Below are 24,043 nucleotides of genomic sequence, written 5' to 3' on the forward strand. Positions count from 1 at the left end.
GTATTAGAATAATTATTTATTTTCATATAATATCCGATCGTTTTACATTTATGCGTTATTTGTATCAAGATAAGAAAAGTAAAGTTCCAATCGCTAGTCATATGTAACGATTTCATTCTAAATAACAATTTTATCGTGAAGGAAGTGATTAGAAAATATAAATATATATATATATATATAACAAATATGTAAATATAAATATACGTATATACAAAGGAATGTTCATTCTTGATTATCGTTCGGGGATGTGATCATTTTGTTTTTATTTCTTTATTTGTTTCTTCATTCATTTCTTCACATTTTGTCTTACTACTTATCTTTGTAAAACGAGATCGAGAGTATTCATTTTTAATATCTTGTATTCATTCTGTATTTTTATTAAACATTTATACATTAGAGATGAAACTTGATTAATTTATTTCTACGAAAATAACGTCTAATTCGTTTATTTTCGCGATTTACTTAAAAAGAAATATCAAACTGATTGTACCTAACGTTTATTTCACGGCTAATTGTTCGATAAATAAAAATAAAAATTTATCTTTATATTAATAAGACCAAAATAGATTCTGACATTTTTATCGATTAAATTGTGCGGTAAAAGATGAGAGACGCCAAAAATGGCATACACCCTGTTTATGGATAGCGATATTTACGATTCGATAGACAGCATCCGGGGTCCATCGTGCCAGTCTTCGGAAGATACCCACTCTTGTGTACCACCTTTCTTGTCTCTTCTCTCCTCACTTCTTGCCATCCTTCTCTTTCCTCTTTTCATCGTCGGATAGAAAAAGAAAAAGAGAGGAGGGAGGAGGGAGGAGAGAAAGAGAGAGACAGAGAGAGAGAGAGAGAGAGTCTCGGATCGAACGTTTCAACGCTTTATTTATCTAATGCAGTTTCAAACGGGACTTAGAAGAGCAGTTGCGCAGGTTATGTAGGCTACGTTTACTGAATATCGATGCTAAGAGTAAAGAAAATCCCATGATCGGGAAACGTCTTTCAATGAACCAATGAACCGATGAACGAACGAACGAACGAACGAACGAAAGGTACGTATCAATGTATGAACGAACAAAAAGAAAATCTTGGTTGCATGATTCGAATTCCGTTGGTCCGTAATCGGTCGCTTTAATCATTCTACGAATTAACGATACGCAGGAGCAACAGCAGCGGTGAGAACAGAGCGCATTGAGTGCGCTATACGGTGCACTGATATTTAATTGGAAAACTCGATAGTGTCCTCCCATTTGGAATTCGTTTAATTCATATGAAGGATAAATGGAATATGGGGGATTCTCTCTCGCGGTGCTCGTTCGCATGGAAATTAATAGCAAGGGAGAGAGAGAGAGAGAGAGAGAGAGAGAGAGAGAGAGAGAGAGAGAGAGAGAGAGAGAGAGAGAGAGAGAGAGAGAGATAGAGAGGAAACGATGCCATCGCAGTGAGCTTGATACGTTCCTCGTGTATTCATGAAACAACTGGGAAAGGACGTTTAAAAAATCATACTCTACGAAATCAACCTCTCTCTCTCTCTATATATATATATATATATATATATATATGTTTATATTTATATATAAATATATATGTATATATATACATATCCAATACTTCCAGTAGTATATACGAGTCTAAAACTATTACCCATAAATGATAAATATGCCAGGTACTTATATCATATATATATAATACCTACTATGCATTACGTACTATATATTACATACATGCATTAAATATTTTAATAAAAAAAAATCCTCTTTAATTTTCTTAACTTATTAGATCGAGACGAAAGAGAATCTAGGTCGAGAAAGAGTTTCTCCTCTATAAATACATACATACGTATATACATAGAAAAGACGAAATACACATCCTTCTCGTCTCGGCCATTTAGTCGAGAACTCGAAGTTACACTAGCTAACTCGTTCCTTTGTTCGTTTCCTCGTTCGTTCGTTCTTTCGTTCTTTCGTTCGTTGGCTCGCTAATTGCCGCGAAATTATTCAATACAGTGATGATGGCGGGGCACCTACGAGGCAAGACACGGCACTGCCACGGGCTATCCTTGCTGCCGTGACGGAATTCATCGTCCTGTGCTAGCTTCTTCTCCTCCTTTACTACCTCCTTCGCTCCTCCTATCACAAGTTCTACCTCTTCCAACGAGACGTTGGCGTTGTTGCTCCACCAACTCGCCTACCTTTAACTAGTTGGACGACACACACGTGCTATGTCTCTCTCTCTCTCTCTCTCTCTCTTTCTCTCTTTCTCCTTCTCTTTTTCTTTCTTTTGCTATGCCTCCATCGTCATCCTAGGAACCTACCCGGTTCTATTTGTCTCTGTCACCGGTAAATGGCCTTTACCGAGCATCGAGTCTCTCCCTTTTTCTCTCCCCCTCTAGTTCCTCCTCCTCCTCCATCTTTTTCTCCCTTTCTCACTCCCCTCCTTTTCCTCCTTCTCTTGTGTTTCTTCTGCTTCTCTTTCGTTCCTTATATTTCCCTCATCTCTCTCTCTTTCTTTCTGTGTGTGTTTCTTCCTCTTTTTCTTCTTCTTCTTCTTCTTCTTCTTCTCTTATACTATTTCTTTTTCTTCGTCCTTCTTATTTCTTCTATCATCTTTACGAAGTTCTAGCTAGCAAAAGTTGGTAGGTACGTCGGAGGGAACGAACGCAGTCAAGCACAATGTCGACACTTGATTTCGTTTGTTATCTGAAAAATAAACAAAACGTTATAGTCGGTCGCTTGCGCTCGCCTAACTTCTTTCTTTAAAGATTTCAATTTTTCTTTCTCCCACCTCATCGATACACTTATTTCGCCTATTCCATTTCGGCCCTTCTTTTTCCTTTTCCTTTTTCTTTTCTCTTCTTTTTTTTTTTCTTTTTTCGTTCGACCGATCGAGATGTTCTTGTTGTTGTTGTTGTTGTTATTATTGTTGTTGTTTGTTATAAAACCTGCGAGTGGACGAACGAACGCGATAGTGACACGCATTCGATTGACTTTATCGACTTCGCTCGATGAATTTAAATCTCGACTCGAACGATTAGTAAACGTATTTACGTTACCTCGGCGTACTCGTTCGTGAATGGGGAAAAGACAAAAAAGAAAAAAAAGAAGCATTATTTTCGTTAAATTAATCAACACAACAATTTAATTGTACGCTTTATCATTCTAGTCACGTAGGCGCGCAGACAGGCAGGGAGAGAGAGAGAGGGGGGGGGGGGGGTTAAAAAAAGGTGAGATAGTAAAAGAAAATTTCGATTATCGTCGCAGTATATTGTATGTGTCGTTTGAGTGAAAGCAATTTGGGAATAAAAAAGAAAACAAAAACAAAAAATAATACACCCCCTCCCCAAAAAAAAGAACTCCCTAAAAAAGAACGGAAAAAAAATACACGCACGAAAAAGTTCAATAATGGAAAAATATAAGAGAAAGGGGCTCGATAAAGGTAGCGTTCAACGACCAAAGGGTGGACTGAGGGGAGGGGAGGGAAGAGAGGGGGTAAACGTGTACGATGAGGCACTTTTGCAACCCCCATTGTGGTCGACGTGCGTGCATGCTCGATTTGCGACGGCCATGTCATACACGTACATAAACACGCATACACATTCGCACACGCACATACATACATACATATACATATACATATATATATATATATACACATACAAACACGAGCGTATACATTTATGGTTGAGCGTTACCCGCAAAGAACGTGAGTCCATTCCTCCTGTCCTCTTGGAACTCTTTCCTCGTTCAAACGTACGCTACGTCATTCCCTCGATTCTTATCGGTTCGACAATAAAAACTTTGCAAACGTTGCAGACCTACCTTCTTCATCTTTTTCTTTTTCCGATCTTCTCTCTTTTTCTTTTTTTATTTTTTCCTTCCTTTTTTTATTTTCTTTTTTTCTTTTTTTATTTTTATTATCGTGCCACAGTTTATGACAAGCTTTTAAAAAACGAGCGACGTATGGCTTAAACGACGGTAACGTTTTTATTTTATTTTTAATTCTCTTTTTTTTTTTTTGTTTTCTCTTTTCAGTTTTTGGTAGAATTTTGTAAATAATTTTATTGTTTTAGTAGTAATGAGAGCAAAATTGTGATTGTAACACGTACAATATATGTTTCGTGTGAACGCTATGAACCTTTCTTTGTCTTTCCCTTTTTCATCACTATTTTCTCTCTCTCTCTCTTTTCTTTTTTTTATCCTGCCACAGTTTATGACAAGCTTTTAAAAAATGAGGACGTACGGTTTGGATTATAATAGAAAGTTTTTATATATTTCTATACATATATATTTCTTCTTTTTTTTTATGGAAAATTGTAAATAATTTTATTGACGTTACAATAGTAATGAATAAAATTATGACACGCACACAACGCAAGTATTATTCATACACTTTGGTATACCAAAATTTGAAACGAGTAATCTTTAAATTGGTTGGTAGCTCGTTGCTTGGGTGTCAGCGTAGAAATCGATGGATCGTAGGTTCAAATCCACACTGAGGAAGGCAGCCAAAGAAAAAGAGTTTTTTTTAATACGTTCTCACTTTGAATGGACTTTTTAATTTTAAATATCATATAAAACGAGTTGTACGATACTGACATTTTATGTTCCTCAAATGTTAGATAAACTTCAACTCGTAGATTAAAAATAAATTACGTCTGATTTGCCCTGTATTAGTGTGTCTATCTAATACAGTTTCCTATAGGACGACAAATTTTTTGACTCTTATAATCGTATTACAAAAAATCGTAACAAATTATAAACGACTCAGATAGTTTTATGGGGAAAAAAAAAAGAAGTGAAAATTTGGAATCATTAAGATAAGTTAGAACGAATTTTCGAACTCATGGTTTTCCATATCAATATATACATATGTATCTAATGCGATACAGTTTCTTATACGATAAATTCTCTAATCTTTTTGCTTTTTTCTTCTTTTCTTCTTTGTTCATTTTTTCGAAAAGAAATAAATGCTGAATATAAGCGAAGACGTTCGATATATAGACGCTCGAAGTTAGAATCATAGAAAATCGTGGTAAACGATGAAACGGTTCGGAGAGTTTAAGAAGAAAAGAAAAAAAGAAAGAAAGAAAGAAAGAAAGAAAGAAAGAAAGAAAGAAAGAAAGAAAGTAAAAGAAAGAAGAGGAAAACTTAAAGTCGGTAATAAAACGAACGAGTGTTCGGACTCTCGAGAATATACCGTAGAAGAAGAAATCGTTGACGTTATAAAACGCAAAGAGAGGGAAATGGATGGCTGTCGGATAGGGAGTGGTAGTAAAGGGGTGGTGGAGGGTAGGGAGGTGGTGAAAAGTAAGGTGGGGCGGGAAAGGCAGACGGGTGCTCTTCTTCCTTGTCCGTTCGTAGATTGTTTAAACTCATTAACGATTGTTTAACTCGTTAAAGACTCATTAGTGCCACGAACTCGTCGGACCGCTAGAGATTTCACGGTGGCTCAGCTTCGAGACTTCGTTTTATCTCTCTCTCTCTCTCTCTCTCTCTCTTTTCCTTCCTTTCTCTTCTTTTAATTTTTCTTTCTTTTTTTTCTTTCTTTCACTCTCTCTCCTTTTCTCTTTTTATCTTTCTATCTTTCCCTATCTATCGTTATCTCTTTTCCCCTTTCTCCTCTTTTCCTCTTTTTTTTCATCCTATTTTTTTTTGCTTTCTTTTTTGGTTTTAATCAACGAAGCCTTTCCTTTCTTTCCTCTCCATCCCCACTCCTCCCATCCCTTCCTCTCCTTTCTCTCTACCCCTCCTGTTGCTTTATTAGAAGTAAATTAATCCAAGTTTTCTCGGCGGACGCGCTTTCACGAGAGTACATAAGTTTAACTCGAGTGCGAAGAGAATGACGAAGAGAAAGAGAGGAAGAAAGAGAGAGAGAGAGAAGAAGAAAAAAATTAAGGAAACGGGAAAAAGGAAAAAAAAATAAAGAGAACCAAAGAAGAAAAAGGAACGAAGCTAAAGAAAAATAAAGAAGAGAATAGAAGTGTTCGTTCGTCCGATCGTTTTTCTTTTTCTTTTTCTTTTTCTTCTTCTTCTTCTTCTTCTTTCTCAAAACACTCGGTTAATTATTTTTTATTAACGTACGAAAGAACTGTTATATCCTCAGCGCATTTTAATCTTACGTTTGTAATATAAAACGTTAGCGTTCAGTTAATTTCTAAGCAGAAAACTTTATCGACAAGTACTCCTCCTTTTTTTTTTCCTTTTCTTTTATCTTCGTCCTGACGATCCTTAGAAACAAACATTTCGAGTATTCCTTTGGAATATCCTTCCTTCCGTCGTTCTTTTATTTGATTTCAACGAATAAACTTACATGAATAATTTTCACGAAACAACGATCTTTAATCTCTCTCGAATCATAAGAAAAATTGTGTCGAATTTAATCTCGATTAAAAATTAACTCGTAGAAATCGTGTATCGTAGAACGAATAAAGATAAAATAAACAAGTAGAATGTAATCGGTTATAAATCGATAAACGAATAGTTACATGTTGTAAAGTAATATCATAGTTATACATTAACTAATTACATTATATATTAGTTATGTATTAACTATAGTAAAGTTGTAAGAATGAAATAAAGTGAAAATGTATAAGTAAATAGATTATAGCTAACAAGATTTAGATTAATAATAAACACAGTTAAAGACAGAAAGAAAGAAAGAAAGAAAGAAAGAAAGAAAAGAGAGAGAGAAGAGAGAGAGAGAGAGAGAAAGAAAGAAAGTGGTTTTACTTCATTTAAAGTGAAATAAGCTCTACCTTTAGGGTATGGGAGTATAACTCTCGTTTAGTTCGTGTATCCGTTTAAAACCCTGCCCGTGGAAGTTTTCACGACAGTTTTTATCTACGGACCATTTACTTAATGAGAAATCAGGAGAGCCGGCTACGAAAGAGTGGAAAGATTTAAAGGGATCTTTTTCCTTTTCGTATCTTTTCCTTGTCTTTTTTCAACGATTCTCTCTCTCTCTCTCTCTCTCTCTCTCTCTCTCTCTCTCTCTCTCTCTCTCTCTCTTTGTGTCTATATATCTATCTATCTGTTCGTTTTCCAAGAGAGAACTCGCTACGATTCAAGTTTGTGTGTCCGAAGATCGACTCCGTGTTTCTTCTGTAAAGAAGGTGATGTGACTTCTTGCTAAAAAAAAAGAGAGAGAGAGAGAAATGTACGACAAAGATGATCTTTTATTTCTATTTATCTATTTCTATTTTTCTCTCTCCTCTCTTTTTTTTTCCTCACGTCTCATTAAAGACGATGTTGAATTGGTCTTACATCACATACTTTCTATTAAACGTTCCTTATCCCTCTCGAATTCGACTTTTTTTGTTGGATGTGTGCGTGTTGCATGTGTCTCTGTTTCTTTATCTTATTTATTTATTTATTTTTTTTACCTTTCTCTCTTCCATTTTCCCTTTCTTTTCTTTTGATTTTGTTTCGCGTCGTCCGTACACTTTCTTGGCAAAGCAACACAACACGGCCCTCGTTTTCTACTTTACCACTTTGGTAACACTCGCTTTATAATTTCTCCTTTCTCCATTAAGGGGCATAAGCGTCGATGTGATGGTAGAACATACATACATACATACATACATACTGTGCTGATAGCGATGGTGGTGGTTCATGGTGGTAGTAGTACTGATGGTGGTAGTGGTAGTGGTCCATTAGTTGAGTATTTACGAGTCTCTCGAGAAATAGTACGCATACTAGAGAAACAATAAACGGGGAATGGAGAGTGAAGAAAGAAGAAGGTGAACTGAGAGAAGGATTGGAAAGTAGAGGGGGAAGAAAAAGAAAGAAAGAAAGAAAGAAAGAGTGGCAAGGTAAATGAAATAAAGAAAGGTTGTAGTGGGAGAAAGCGATGAAGGAGAAGAAAAAGAACAAAAAAAGAACAGAAGAATGGAGACATTAAAACGGTGCTTAGTCCCCCTTCTCTCTCTCTCTCTCTCTCTCTCTCTCCCTCTGTCTCATGATCATAGGTGTCATCGAAGCGACCCTTCGTCCCTTCGCAAAGTCTCTTCTTTCTCGTCCCCTTCTCCACTACTTTCTATCTTCTTCTTAACCGTATCAGTGTGTTCGAATAAAGAGAGATAGACGAACAAATGAATGAACGACGATCGTACGAATGTACGGACGGATGGATGGATGGATGAAAGGATGGATGGATGGATGGATGGATGGATGGAAAAGGGAGGAATGAGGGAAAGAAAAAGAGGGAAAATTGTTTACGAGCTAGTCGACCGCATCCTCTTTTGGTCCAACGACCGTTAATCCACCTACGTTCTTTCTATCTTTTTCCTCTTTCTTTTTTACCATCACCATCACCACCACCACAACCAAATACCATCATCATCACCTATTTCTTCTCCTTCTCCTCTTTCACTCGAGTCAAGTTTCGCAGTAGCAGTGCGAGCGATCGCATTCGTTACAGGAACTGCTCTTAAAAAGGCATTTATCCCCTTAAAGGTGCTTTCGCTTACTCCTAACGGCCTTCTGTTCTTCTCTCTTCCTCAATTTCTTCTCTCTCTCTCTCTCTCTCTCTCTCTCTCTCTTCTTATCTGTTCACCTTCTCTGTATTCTTCTTCTTCTTCTTCTTCTTCTTCTTCGATTCAAGTCTGCCTTATTCTCTCGCGTACGAGTTAAGAAAGAAAGGCTTTGTATGTATCCAACCTACGTTCGATTAATTTACCCGTTCCGAAGGAACTCTTTAAATTTCAACTTCTTCGTGACTTCTCTCTCTCTCTCTCTCTCTCCTTTTTTCTTTCTGTTTTTCTTTCTTTCTTTCATTCTTTCTTTCTTTCTTTCATTCGATCTTTTTTTCTTTTTTATTCTTTATTCTTTTCTCTTTCTCCCTAATTTTTACATATTTTTTTTTTCATCCCTCTCCATTCTTTTCTATTCGATACGAAAGTCCCATTCCTTTACCTTTAAATCGAACTTACTGGTAGATATTTTAGTAACTTTTTAAAATTCTTACGACGAACGTCGTCGTCTCCCTAGCGCCCTTCCTTAGTTCCTTAGCTTCGTTCTTTTATTTTCTTTGATTTCACTTCCTCCGTCTCGATTTGATCTTCCTAACGAGGATTCAAGATATGACCTTTTTCTTATTCCTTCTCTCTCTCTCTCTCTCTCTCTATTTTTTTTCTTCATTTTATCATCCTATTAATTTTTCAAACTCTGCCAATCCGATATCTCTCAACCTTGACTCGTTCGAAAATGACTATTTAAATACTTAAATTCTTTTATAAGAACTCGTAAATTTAACGCTCCGATTCTTCTTTATTTTATTTCAAGGATGCAGTTCTATCGAAAAAGAATCTATCACAGAACTATCGAATTATATGTATTATATATAATGATATCTATACGTCTATTTTTCTTCAATTATCAATTCTTTATCTCTTTGACACATACATCGTAAAAAAAAAAAAAAAAATCTTACGTATTTGATTATCATTCGTTATTATTATACATGCATACATGTATACGTATCTAAGGGTCTAATCTGTTTTCATTTCCACCACCTTCTAATTATTCAAATGACTCTGTATACGCGCAAGGTACATAAAGAAAAAGAAAAAGAAAAAGAAAAAGAAAAAGAAAAAGAAAAAGAAACGGAAAAGAAACCGATGAAAGAAGTCGGAGATCGTTGAAATGAAAAATTATCGTCTGAAAGTATCTCGACGTTATTAATTTATCATTTTGAATTCGTTTAAATGTTTTTCTTCGCTAACACTTTGAAAATCTCTTCAAGTGTGTTACCTTTACTTTCTTTGTTCTTTTTTTTTTCTTTTTCATTTTTTCGCTTTACTTTCATTCTCTTCGTCCACCTCTACCTTTTCTCCCTCTCTCTCTCTCTTTCTCTCTCTCTCTCTCTCAAACACACGCACACACACCTTTTGTCCTCGCGTTAACATCCTCGTTAGGCTTGGATCGCGAACATATCGTGGCTCGTAAAACGTCGCGGCAATTAAGACGCTCGTTAATTACAATTTTAACCTACATAAAGGTGCGTGTTGCTACATTACAATAGGAAGAGAAGTATAGGTGATCTCTCTCCCTCTCTCTCTCTCTCTCCCTCTATCTATCTATATATCTATCTATATATCTATCTATATATCTATCTATCTATCTATCTATCTATCTACCTATCTATCTATTTCTCTCCTTCTCTTTCATCGAATATAAGCTTGATTTCCTGACTTTGTAGAGAACATGCCATAAGCACGATCTCCTTGCATCTTTAGTTCTTTGTGTGCTTTTATTTAAGTGTAGGTGTAGATGTAGGTGTAGGTGTAAGTATAGAGATGTATTTGTGTATGTATAATGTATGTGTGTGTGTATGTGTGTGCACTAGATTCTGTGTCACGAGTTTCCTCCCAACACCTTTCCTTCTCTCTCTCTCTCTCTCTCTCTCTCTCTCTCTCTCTCTCTCTCTCTCTCTCTCTCTCTCTCTCTCTCTCTCTCTCGCTCTTGACGTCTGTTCGCGGTCTTTTCGATACTTATCGTTATCCCCTCTTTGGATACGTGCCACGATCTAGTTCCTTTGTCTTCGTTGCCGATCATTATGTTTTCCACTTATTTTCTTTCTCTCTCTCTCACTCGTTCTCTCTCTCTCTCTCTCTCTCTCTCTCTCTCTCTCTTTCTCATCCTCTTTCCCTTCTTCTTCGACCGATCTTTGCATCTGTGCACCGTGTCATGCGAAATACATTATATGTATAACATTTAGAGATTGGCTGTTATTATTGTTAGCGAGTGTCGTCTCATATTTTCTCTTATGCGCTCGTTCACGCGTATCAATCTTTTGTGCTGGTTTTATAAAGATAAGGGACACGATCTACGAAGTGATCAGCCTTGAGAGTTTTGTTTGGATCGTCGTCTTCGTCATCATCGTCGTCATTATTATTTTTTTTCTTTGTTTATCTTTCTTTCTCTTTTTATTTTCTTTCCTTTTTCCTTTTATTCCCTTAGAAACGATTTCGTCGGGTTTTCATTTTTTATTTCTTCTTTCCACCCTTTCGTTTCGTTTTTGCAAAGTAATTATGCAAATAGATTATTCTTTTTTCTTGTTTCCTCCTCTTCCTCCACCCTCGACCTATACAAATAACAATACTTCGCTGGTTAGTATTATTATTACAAGAGTTATATGTATATATCTGTAAATACACATTACATGGGTATTGTTTATTTTAAATTAAAACAATTCAAGTTCTCGAGATTCAAAGGATTTGTTTAATTAATTTGATTAAACATTTGTGAAAGAGAAAATTCATGATCGAATGTCATGATTATAGACATATTATATCATTTATTTTCAACATAAAACTTTTCGATTCGTACGATCTGTTTAATTAATATTGATTTAACATTTGCAAAGAATATTTTCGATTGAATTTTAAGATTATATACGTATTACATTGTTTATTTTAGATAATTCAAGTTCGAGTTCCAAGGGATTCGTTGAATTAATTTGATTTTACATTTCTGAGAAGAAAGCTAGGAAATATATATATATATATATATATATATATATATATCGATCGAATTTTCAACGAGCGTAGACGTAGAGTCTAGAATCGCGAAAAAGTCTATCTCTAAAAATAAACAAAAAAAAAAAAGAAAGAAAGAAAAGGAAAAAGAGAAAATAAAAGGAAAAAAAAAATACAAGAAAAAAAATACTTTTGTTCTCTCGTATACTGTCGTCGCCACCCTCCCCCTCTTTTCTTTCTTTCCTTTTTTTCTTATCTCGTAATAGGCTTAATGAGAATTCAGGAGGGTTAGCGACAAGGTTTTCGTTTCTTTACCTTCTTCGACTTTTCTTGGACATTGTCGACTTTCTTGGTCGTGTCGCGAGATCGAGGGGGAAGATCGAAAAGATTTTCTTCTTCTTCTTTTTCTTTTTATTCTTATTCTTCGAAGAACAACGAAGACAACGACTTCGAAAATCAACGACGAAAAGAAAAGTTTTCCTTGACGATTGAAGGAGGACCAACCCTATGCTTTTTCTATTTCGATAAAAAACGTTCACCTTCTTCTTTCTTGCCTGCTCACTACTTTTCTCTCTCTCTCTCTCTCCTCCTTTTATTTTTCTATGTGTATATATATATACACACACACACACACACACATGGAATATATATATACATATATATACATATGCATGTGTATATATATATATCTTTTCTTCAGATATTTTGCACAGCACGCAGAAAATCGGCCATTTCATTTCCCTAAGAGAACCAACGTTCGTCCCTTTTCCTCGCTCGATAAATTCTCTATCTACTTTTCTATCTCACCCTTCCTCCCTTTTTCTTTCTCTCTTTCTCTCTCTCTTTTTCTCTTCACAATTTTTTTTTCCGGGTCATCGACTCTCAGAAAATCCTACTTGAATTTACTCAATGGCCGACAACGTAGATAGAGAGAGAAGAGTTCTCGCTGACACCAATGTAATTATCACCGAGGTCGAAGCTATTACGTAATCCTAGACTCGATTCCTAGACTCGATTCACGGTATCGATATTCGCGCTGCTCATGAAAATGAACTTTTCGAGCTCTTGATGTGTGTTTGACCTCGATCGAATCGAAAACTCTAGTCTGTAGTTCTTTATTGGCTAAAGGGTTGTTTAGGAAAAAGTTCAAAGAGTGATTTTGAAAATCAATTAGATACTTTTTCGAGACTTTTTAGGTCGATCATCTTTTCTCTTTTCTTTTTCTTTTTTTTTTGTTCATTTTTCCTTTCTTTTTTTTTTTTTGTTTCTTTCTTTTTCTTTTTTCTTTTTTTTGTTAATCGTAAAACTACGAGTTTTAGAAACTTTTTGGATAGGAATATGTAGGTTTGTATCCTTCATTTAGTATACATCTACGTACATCATGTGCATACATTTACGATATATCCAAAATGTTCGTTAAATATCGGCGTTGATTAAAATGCGAAAATAATGAGTACGACGAGATATGGATTAATAAATATTTATGTATATATATATATATATATATATATATATATATATATATATATATATAATAGAAATTGATGTTATGTAAAGTCATTAATATGAACTCGAATTATTGTACTAAAATGTAATATTACATTATTATTAACGAAGAGTTTATTATCGATTTTATCGTTGTAGCGAACAAAATTACTTCGACGTGACGTTCATTGGTAACTTTCTTTTTTTTTCTAATCTTATCTATACGAGATTAAGTCCAATCGGAATTCGCAGGATTGCTTCTCGAATCAACACTCTTGGGTAGCTTTTTGTTTTGTCAGTAGATATTATTCTTAAAATACTTCATACTTCTTAGGTATGATTCATAATTAGTTGAAGGTGAAATCATCGGTTTTTCTTTGTCATTTCTTTATTTACTCAATAATGCACGTTATTGTCTTTTCACGGACACTCATAACTTACTTGAAAAGTAAAAAAAAAAAACTATTCATTTTATATATATATACATGTATGTATTATTCAAATGCAAAAATAAATTTTTACAAATAATACAAACATATATCCAACAACCTATATATATATATATATATTTCCAATACATACTTTTAGAGTAATCAAATTCAATACTTTAAATATACTTTTAAATATAAATATATTTAAGAAAAGATATCTATAAAAATAATAAAACAATAATATATATACAGACACACATGTATTTCTTTTTCTTTTTTCTTTTAAGTCAGACTTCCCACTTCAGTTTAGTTCAGTCGTGTTCCACTTTTATGTTAGTCGCTTTTCCTTCGATTTTGCGATAACGAGAGGTGCCTTTGCGTGCACCCGCAGCGAGTAGGCGCGGCTTCTTCGTTCGCTTCGATGGTCTTTACCGTCTTTCGTAGGACGATCAAGATCGAGATAATTGGACCTGGCAGATGGGGAAGTTCTACGACGTCGAAGAATTTTCTTCCGTAACGGTAGAACACGCTCCTTCGAAATTGTTATCGACAAGATGAAACGTTTCTTTTTTTGCGTTCTTCCTGTTACGTTTCTTCTTCATTTTTCTTACGACGAGTCCTTCTCCACTCAGTTCCGACAACATCGATTATATTTAGTTCAAACTTCCTGACAAAAATATCTAATTAAAAGTAAAACTTTCGATTATTTCTCGATTTTTATATATCGTGAAACTTTCTTTTTCAAAAATTTATTCGATTTTAGGTCCGTTAATATTTTAATTACTAATGTATTCGATTGTTAATCACAAATATATATATATATATATATATATATATATATATATAAATTATCTTCGAGTTACGATATGGATAGTTTTATGTACCTTTTCTTTTTATTTCTTATTTTATTTCCCATATAAATTCAATTCGCTTATGGATTCGTCATGGAAAAATATTATACGTATATATTGATATTTATATGCATTATCGATAAGAGATTGATACAACAAATATTGCTATATTTCCAACATACTTTATAAAAGCAAATTAAACGTAATAGACATAATAATGTATCATTTTCAAATATGTAAATTTAAATGTATCGCGTGTTACCTCTCTCATCGATATTTCTTTCGAACGTATATACAGGATGATGAAAAAGTTACTAAATGTAAAAGAAAACTTTCTTAAAAACAAATTCGAACATCGATCGTCTCTTTTTACCAGAATTAATCTATCCCCATTTTCCTTTCCTTTTCTTTTTCTCCTTCTCTTCTTTCTGGAGATTGTAAAACTATCAAAGTCTACGAACATTTTTTTTGTTCCACTTTATAATTCGTTGACGGACGGAAAAAGATAGATTTAACCTTCGGAATAGTTTCTTGAAAAAGAATAATCTTGTTTCAATCTTGTTTTATTAAAAAAAAAAAAAAATAAAAAAATAAATAAAAAACAGAATATCATCTCTTGGAATCTTCAAAAACCACCCTGTACCTACGCATGTATTTACATACATATGTATCTTATACGAAAGTACATATGTATATGAGAGACGAGAAATTGTCGGATATTTGTAAAGATCGTACGGGTAAATTGTCGTGACAGGTGAGCTTTAAAATTCAACGTTTTAACGCGAAAAGTTTCTCGCATGCATCCGCGAAGTAACTTTCGCGTGTAGGAACGAGACGCGACCGACTTTTTCCTCTTAGTTCGGAATCTCTTTTCGCTTGTCTTCCTCGCGTCTCGTCTTCCTTAAATTCTAACGGACAAATGCCCGCATGAAAAGTGGAGCAAACACACACGGTGGGGTCGAAGAGGATGGAGGGGGAGGGGAAGAGGTTGGATCTCTTTCTATCCGTTCGCCACTATGAGAACGGTAAAAAAAAAAAAGCGTTTCGTGTAACGAGTAAGATTCAACTTCCTTTTATTTCCTTTTCTTTCTGTCTTTCTCTTTCTCTTTTTTCCCATTTATATACATACGTATGTATTATATATATATTTTTTTTTTGACAGGATAGTGGGTTAACGTTTCTTTTCTTTTCTTTTTTTTCCATTTTTTTGTAGTTCTGAGGGTTAAAATTTAATCCTCTCTGTTGCACAATTTTTTTTCATGTATAAAAAATATATGTATGTATTTTTTCTTTCTTCTTTTTTTTTGGAGGGGGACACGATAGTAGGTTAACGTATTTTTTTTTTTTTTTTCGTTCTGAGGGTTAAAATTTAATCCTCCCCGTAGCACAATGTTTTTTGTCGTGCATTAAAGAAGAATGTGTATATGTACAAATACGTATGTATTATTTTCTTTTCTTTTCTTTATTTTTCTTTTTCTCTTTCTCTCTTTCTTTTTCGTTTTTTGAAATGCGACAGAGGTTTAACATTTTTTGTTTGTAGAGGATACAAATTCCTCCCCCTCTCTATAATCCAATTTTGTGTTTCTCGTTTAAAAAAATATAATATCTATATGTAGATATACACACATACATATATATAGATATAAAAAATTCTACTTTTTTAACATACTTTTTTCTAATGACTTGAAATGTAATCCACTGTAAAATAATTTTGTGTCGCGTCTACGAAGAAATTAAATAAATAATTATTTTATTTCTTTTTGTTTCTTGTTTACAATAAAAAAACAAAATGATGACAATGTCGACATGACGAGACTCGAAGAAGGAACTTTATTTTTCATATAAATATACGTAAGATTGATTTTATCGAATGTATGCGTAAACATATATGGGCATTGTACATATGTAGGAATCGAGTATGTACATTATATTTCCGATGATTCGCTTTAATGACCCGGAATCCAGCTTAACGATCGGACGTGAATAATCGTGGAACACGAGTAATCCAAACTAACGCATATGTGTATATACATTGTAACGCGTAGATTTATAATAGTATGAGAAATACTATATGGTATCTATAATATATAGAACGTATTTATCAATAGATATATATATATATATATACATATATATGTGTGCTCTATAATTTACTCGATATAATCGAATTATACTATTCCAGAAAGGGATCAAATGAAATTTAATACGAAGAATATTTCCGTATACCTTCATTTATGCATACCTTTCACTTCATATTTTCACAGAAAAAAAAAAAAGAGAAAAGGAAAACAAATCACAATAAAATTAAAATACTTAATAACTAAACATTATTAAAGTTACTACGATAATACCGTGTAACTAACTTTTTTCTGTCGGACATGAAAAAAATTCCTCTATAAGATGGTCGAAAGAATTATAAGGCAACTTTGTTAAAACTTTCGCGTTTCAGTGAAAGATGCACGCAACCTAACTATTTATAATTATACTTATTTATATATTAACTATATAAGAATATATATATATATATAAACAAACATGTATATTAACGAGAAGTTTTTGATGTTTCAGGGCTGGGCGAGGTTCGAGGAGGCCGCCTCCTCGCCAGAATCCCCGGGTATAGCGGAGGAGGAGGAAGAGGAGGAGGAGGAGGAGGAGGAGGAGGAGGAGGAGGTGGCGGTGGTAGTGGTGGCGGTGGTGGTGTTGGTGGTGGTAGTGGTGGTGGCGATCGTGGTGGAGAAGGAGGAGAAGAAATAAGGCTCGCGAAGGATCGCGGTAGCCAGGATATAATAGATAGTAGAATAGAATGCTAGTCTTCCCGGGCGGCGGTGTCGATGTCGGCGTCGTCGTCGCCGTCGCGACGGCGGCTTCATCGAGGACGATGGAATCGTTGGTATCAGTGTCGGGTAAACAGATACGTTTGTTTTTGACGATTTTGATGATCTTGGTACCGCGATTGCCGTCCGCGGGTTCAACGCCGGCCGATATAGTGCAGAGGTTTCATGACAGCGAAGTCGAGCGTATGAATCATTTAGTGGTTGACAAAAACACCGGTAGGGTTTACGTTGGTGCAGTTAATCGTTTGTATCAACTATCGCCGGACTTAAATCCGGTTGTTAAGGTTGTGACAGGACCGCAAGGTGACTCGACGGTCTGCTCGATGATCGACTGTCCCCGAGAGACTCAAAAGAAACCGGTGGACAACGTGAACAAGGCACTGGTGATAGATTATACGACGACGCGTTTAATATCATGCGGGATATTGTTTCAAGGAATGTGTACCGTACGTAATCTTCACAATATTTCCGACGTTGTACAGGAGGTACGCGAGGCAGTAGTCGCGAACAATCCAACGGCCTCTACGGTTGCTTTCATAGCCCCTGGACCGCCAAATCCACCGGTATCGCAGGTCATGTACGTCGGGGTTACTTTCACCGGTAATTCACCTTATAGATCGGAAGTACCTGCCGTTAGTTCGAGGTCATTGGACAAGGACAAGATGTTGAACATAGCCGAAGCTGCGGTCACGACCGGCACAAGGATGTACGTTAATTCGCTCTCGCGCGAACGTTATCCGATAAATTACATCTACGGGTTCAGCAGTGGCGGCTTCAGTTATTTTCTGACTACCCAAATGAAGAACACCGATACCGCGATCTACATATCGAAGCTCGTTCGCGTTTGCCACGACGACGAGCATTATTATTCTTATTCGGAGATACCGATCAACTGTACCAGCGACGTTAAGATCTATAATCTGGTACAGGCCGCTTACGTCGGTAAAGCTGGTTCCGTTTTGGCCGGCGATCTCGGTATAACAGCGCAGGACGATGTCCTATTCGCCGTTTTCGCTGAGGGCAACGTAACGAGCAGCGACGTACCTAAACCCGTCTCGGCTCTCTGCGTTTATTCCCTCAAAGCCATAAGGAGGAAGTTCATGACCAATATACAGAAGTGTTTCACCGGCGAGGGACAACGCGGCTTGGAGTTTATCTCGCCGAGTCACAAGTGCATATCAACGGTGAGTAACGACCAATGAGATTTTTCTATATATTTTTAATGTACAGTAATTTTAACGTTGAACCGATATCGTCTACCTTTTATTTATTTTCCTTACTTTTTCTTTTTTCTCCCCTCCATTTTTTTTTTACGCTCAACCGACTTTACAAGAAAGGAATATTTTCGACCTCTTTTTTTTTTTTTTTTGGCGGGGCGTTAAATAAGCGAACGAAGAAAGGGCCAGCCCTTAATCGATCCTCGGATTATCTTTTACGCACACGTTTATCCGTGTTTACATCGTACGATTACATTCGTGAAATAATTATTATTATCGATTCGTTTAACGAAACGCGACCTTTCTCGCGACAATATTTCTCTTCTTTTTTATCGTTGTTATTTTTGTCATAAATATTCATAATACTCCCTATGTGAATAATTTATACGATGGACTCGCAAAAACCTAGTCCATTATTAATCGGATCATTCATTCATTCTTCTCGGACCTTCTAATCAAGATTAGAGGTAATAACCACCGTTAGCGTTATATTAACGATAGCAATTCGTTCGACGAATTGTATTACAAGCTCGTCTTATTCGAACGATTGCTCACGATAGCTAACGATTGTGTTCACATAACGACACGAAATTCCTACGTTCCTCTTCAGTCTGCTCATAACATAGTATGAATTATGCATAGAGAGTTAACATACCAATCTTATATCTCTCTCGCTCTCTCTCTCTCTCTCTCTCTGTCTCTCTTTCTCCTTCTCTTTCTCTTTTTTATAATTCGTAGTTGGATACGTACATACGTACAATCATTCGATGAAATTCATACGAACCTTTTCTTTTATTCATTCTTATTGAAACAAATCGTCCTTAAAATATATGCATATACGTACATATATACATATATATATATATGTGTGTGTGTATGTATATAATTACGAACCGATCTTACCCATTGACCAAGCGTCCGTACCATAGAACATAGAAATAATTAGCTCAACAAAAATTCATCGAACGTCGAAATAATTCGAAAAATTATTTAAAATTCCATCGTATGCAATAGAATCTAAGAGAAATAATAATTATCGTGACGTCGTAGACTTAGTCGTGTTGAAAGAGAAAAAATTATAAGTAGACAAATGGAAGATTAAATGAACGAAGAAGACAAGAAAAGTAAAGGAAGAAGGTCAAATCTAATCGCGAAGAGAGATAGATAGATAGAGAAATATACAGAGAGAGAGAGAGAGAGAAAAGAAGGAGAAAGAGAAAGAGATACAGAGAAAACAAAGAAGAAAAAAAGAAAATCCGTGAGAAGACCGCAAAGAGATCGTCCATTACAGTCTATTACGGCGTAAATCAATTCGCAGTCGTAGTACGTATGAGGGGGTGAGGTAGGAGGAGGAGGAGGAGGAGGAGGAGAAGGGGGAAGGGGGGTTCGAGGGCAGTGCACGTCTGTATTTACGTAACAGGTGGCATCGAAGAGTACGGAAGAAATGTTGAAATACACATACAGAGAGAGAGAGAGAGAGAGAGAGACACACACACACACACACACATAGATACAAACATATACATGTACACATACGATAGGTAGTACGTAACGTAGATAGGTAGATAGGTAGGTAGGTAGGTAGGTAGGTACATGTAAATAGTACAGAGAGGATATAGGAAAGAGAAAGAGGTTAGAGTAAAGAGGAGGGAAGAGTAGAAGAGTAGAGAAGAGGGGTGGGAAGAAGAGGGAAGAATAGGAAAGAGGAAGGCCGTTCTCGAGCAGATCCATTCGAGAAGAGAGCACGGAAAAAGAAAGGAAGGGAGAGAGAGAGAGAGAGAGAGACCCTGTTTCGCACGCGTGCACTTTCCTTTTCGTTTAGTTTATGTACACTTACTTACATAGATACGTAGGTATATACGTGTATACATACATACGTACATATATACATAGTTAGTTCAATTCGTGCGAAACCGACGTTTCTCGAACGACGACGAAGGATCGATTCTCGAACGTGTTACGATTCTACTCTCTCTCTCTCTTTCTCTCTCTCTCTCTCTCTCTCTCTCTCTTTCTCTATCTGTATCTGTTTCTCTTTCTTTCCTATTACGTGTTTCCGACGTATGTTAAAAAAAGAAAAGAGCAAGAGAAGAAAGGTCGCAGGTGCACGTGCGGAATTCTTTTTCGACACGATCATTCTCTTTTTCTCTCTCTTTTTCTTTCTTTATCTATCTCAATCCGTCTTCTTTCTCCTTTGCGTTTTACGATTTTTAAAAAGGTTAAACCCCACGTAAGGTTCTTTGAAAACGCGACACGACACGACACGACATGACACAACACGATACGACATTTACGAGTACAAGTTATATCCGACGTTTCCGCAACGCGGTATTATTATCTACGTAGGTCTACTACTAGCCGATAACGGAAGCTATTGTATTTTACACGATAACCTCGAACTTTCTTTTCCTTCCTTCCTTTTTCCTTTCTCTTTGCCCTAATTGCTTTCGAGCAAGCTTCTTCTTTCTATCATTTTCTTTTTCTATCTCTCTTCGTCATATATATATATATATTTCTCTTTCTCTTTTTCTCTATTTACGATAGGAGTATTTTTTTATTTCTTTTCGTTCCTTCTTTCTTTTTTCTTTTTTTTTTTTCATTTCGTCGATTCCGTTTTTCTTCAATCATATTTTTCTTCGTCTATCTTTCTTCTTTTTCTCTCTATCTATTTATCTGTATGCCTGTCTCTCTTTTCTAGAGTAAAATTATCATTGGAATTATCTTTATATTCTTCGATATTTATCGATAATCAATTTATTGATTTTTCCTAGCTTCTCCCTGTACAGAAATCTTTCTACGTATTTATTCGAAGAATAATTTTTTCGATTGGAATTTTCGAAAGTTATCTATCACAGTGTTCCCCTCGAAAATAACGGGGGTGATAGAAAGATAGTGAGAGTGAAAACGAGAGAAAAGTAAATAAAGAGAAAAGGAGTAGAAGATAAACAAGAAAAAGAAAAGCGAGTTGGTAAGGATCGAAAGGAATGGATAGTAGTAGTAGGGTCCTTTGGTCTAGTGAAACTTTGAAAACGAGCCGAGTTACGAGAAAAAAAGAGAACGTTATCTCAGAGACCAGAGCAAACAATCTTTATCTCCTTTATGGTCTTCCTTATCCGCGTTCTCTCTCTCTCTCTCTCTATCTTTATCTCTGTCTCTCTGTCTCTCTTTCTCTTTCTTCACGCATTCTCTTCGAGCTTCCACATTTTTCTCACCCTTTCCAACGTGAAAAGATCCTTTGTGTCCGTCACATACTTTCTCACCGTTAGATGAAGAGCACCAAGTGAAAGATAGATAGACAGAGACAGAGAGAGAGAGAAAGAGAGAGAGAGAGAGAGAGAGAAAGAGTAACAGAGAGATACTATAAAGAAAGGAAGACGAAGGAGCCTGTTTGGTTTCGAAAATATGAATAAATCTCGGTGACGTAGAGTCTAACACTCTAAGGAATATCATTTTTCTAGATTACTAAGGACGAGATTTTTCTCGTCTTTTTTTTGCCTTCGCTCTTTTCCTTTTTCTTTTTTCCTTTTTTCTTCTCTTTCTTTCCTTCTTTCTTTCCATTCTCCTTTTTTTTGTTTTTGTTTTTAAAGAATATTTAGAACAGGATGAAATAGAAGATCTGCCGGCAAAGAAATTTCGATGGAATTTTGTTCTCTATTCATTCAGTTATTTTTTATTATTATTACTTTTTTTTTCCTTTTTGTCTTTTTTCTTTCTTCTTTCTTTTTTATTTTGAATTATTCTCCCTTACTTTCTCACTTGAGATTCCATTAAGAGTTACCCTCGAGATATCTTTTCTCGTAAATATTAAGATACAGGACGCTTCGTTAGGGAAAAGGATTCCCGCCGAATCGGAAATAATTTGTCCTCGTCTGAAGAAAGAGAAAGAGAGAGAGAGAGAGAACTGCGACTAGAGTGAGCGTATCTTTTAGCAAACTTCCGCGGAATGCAGAAAACGAAAACGAAAGCGCGCGGGGTGTCTATTTTTAAGCGGGGAGAGGAGGAGGATGAGACGGACTAGGGAAACCTCCTTTCGCACCGTCGTCATTCTTTGAGAGAAAAGATGCTCCGAGAAATTCCGCTGACGTGGCACCCGAAAAAGAAATAGAGAAAGAGAGAAAGAGACAGAGAGACAGAAAATAAAAGAAAGAAAGAAGGAAAAAGATCGACAACTGTTTCTTATTAAATATCTTAATATTCTTTAAAAGATGAAAACCAGTCTAGTATATATATATATATATATATGTATGCATGCATGTATGTATGTATGTATGTGTGGATTAATTATAAAATATTATTATATATATTATACTACGCGATTCAATATTTTTCTCGTCAATTTTTCTTTTTTTTTTTTTTTAAGACACGTTAAATACGAGCGATAAATAAATATATAATATAATTATGTAATAAAAATATAATGAATCAAATAAATAGATTTGTTATATACTTCGTGCAAAAGAAACGAAAAGAAAAAAGAAAGATATAAAAAGAATAAATCTCAAGGTCATAGACCTTGACACGTGACAACCAAAACTGCCGCGACAGGTGTCTCGTTTTTGCCGACTTCATTCATCGAATGAAACGCTGCGTATAGGCTGGACCTTCTCATGAATGAAGACCGAGAGGAGTGATCCAATTACATTGTCTCTCTCTCTCTTTCTCTATCTTTTCTCTCTCTCCCCCTTTTCTTTCTCTTTCTACAAAAGAGATAAACACGTATTTATTTACGAGTGTTACACATTAACGTAATATGATATATAGATTTCCAATAAATATTTATAATGGCAAGCAAGGCAATTGGGTGGGTAGGAGAGGGGGAAGGGGGATGATAATTTTCTTTTTTTTTCCTGTTTCCCTTTCTCTTTCTCTCTCTATTATTTACCAACGTATTTTATCATCGATATTTCTACGAAAGAGAATTAGTAAATCGAGGAGTCTGTAAACAGAAATGGTAAAAGGTTCGAAGTACTAAATGTACCTTTTAACGATAAGCGTAATTGATACCGGTATTACGGAACAGAAAGTAAGATAGACAGCCAGACAGAGACAGAGACAGAGACAGAGACAGAGAGAGAGAGAGAGAGAGAGAGAGAGAGAGTGAGAAGAGGGGGAAGAGAAATGAGAGGCGGAAGAAGCTTCTGTAAACAAACGATATCGTCTACGAACGAGCGCTCGAATTTATTTGCACGAGTCTAAAGGCGACGAGAATGGAAATTATCTATGTATTTACGTTCGTTAGAGTCGACGACGAGCTTTCACTGAGAATGCCTGCTTTTCAGAAAAATCGATTAACGATCTGCTATCTGTGCCTCTCTTTGTCTTTTTTCTCTGTTTCTATCTCATTTTCATTCTAACTCTGATTCTAGCAACTCGTTCCCGTTCGAATCAGTAGAATTCGTTCTATCTCCTTCTAGTATGTTCGTGTTAGACGGTCATAAAGTATCATAACGTGTCGACTTACGGTTATTCCTCGCTGATTCAGCAACGAGAGCAGCTCGAGAAACGGCCGAATGATTTCTATCTCGCGGCCTAGTCTACATATCTCTCTATGTATCTATGTATATGTATATACATATACATATAAATGTATATATGTATATATATATATATTATATTATATTCTTACTCTACATAGGTATATATATATATACGAAAGTGCGTGTAGGTTTATTGTGTGTGTGTGTGTGTGTATGTACATATGCTTTTACGTAGTACGTTGTATTATATTTACAAGTCGAATAACGTGTTATCT

The 24,043-nt window shown here is 35.6% G+C and overlaps 1 protein-coding gene across 1 annotated transcript in view; it reads left to right on the forward strand.

Annotated features, from left to right (window-relative positions):
* LOC127061883 (plexin-A4) overlaps positions 1–24,043 on the forward strand; it is a 277,822-nt gene that overhangs the window by 36,512 nt on the left and 217,267 nt on the right. Inside the window, exon 2 of the mRNA XM_050989346.1 lies at positions 16,809–18,258. Coding sequence (XP_050845303.1) covers positions 17,044–18,258 — 1,215 coding nt within the window. The 5' untranslated portion in view covers positions 16,809–17,043. The remainder of the gene's footprint in view (positions 1–16,808; positions 18,259–24,043) is intronic.

Source organism: Vespula vulgaris, chromosome 2 (assembly GCF_905475345.1).
Source record: "Vespula vulgaris chromosome 2, iyVesVulg1.1, whole genome shotgun sequence".
In the NCBI taxonomy this organism is placed as follows: Eukaryota; Metazoa; Arthropoda; class Insecta; order Hymenoptera; family Vespidae; genus Vespula; species Vespula vulgaris.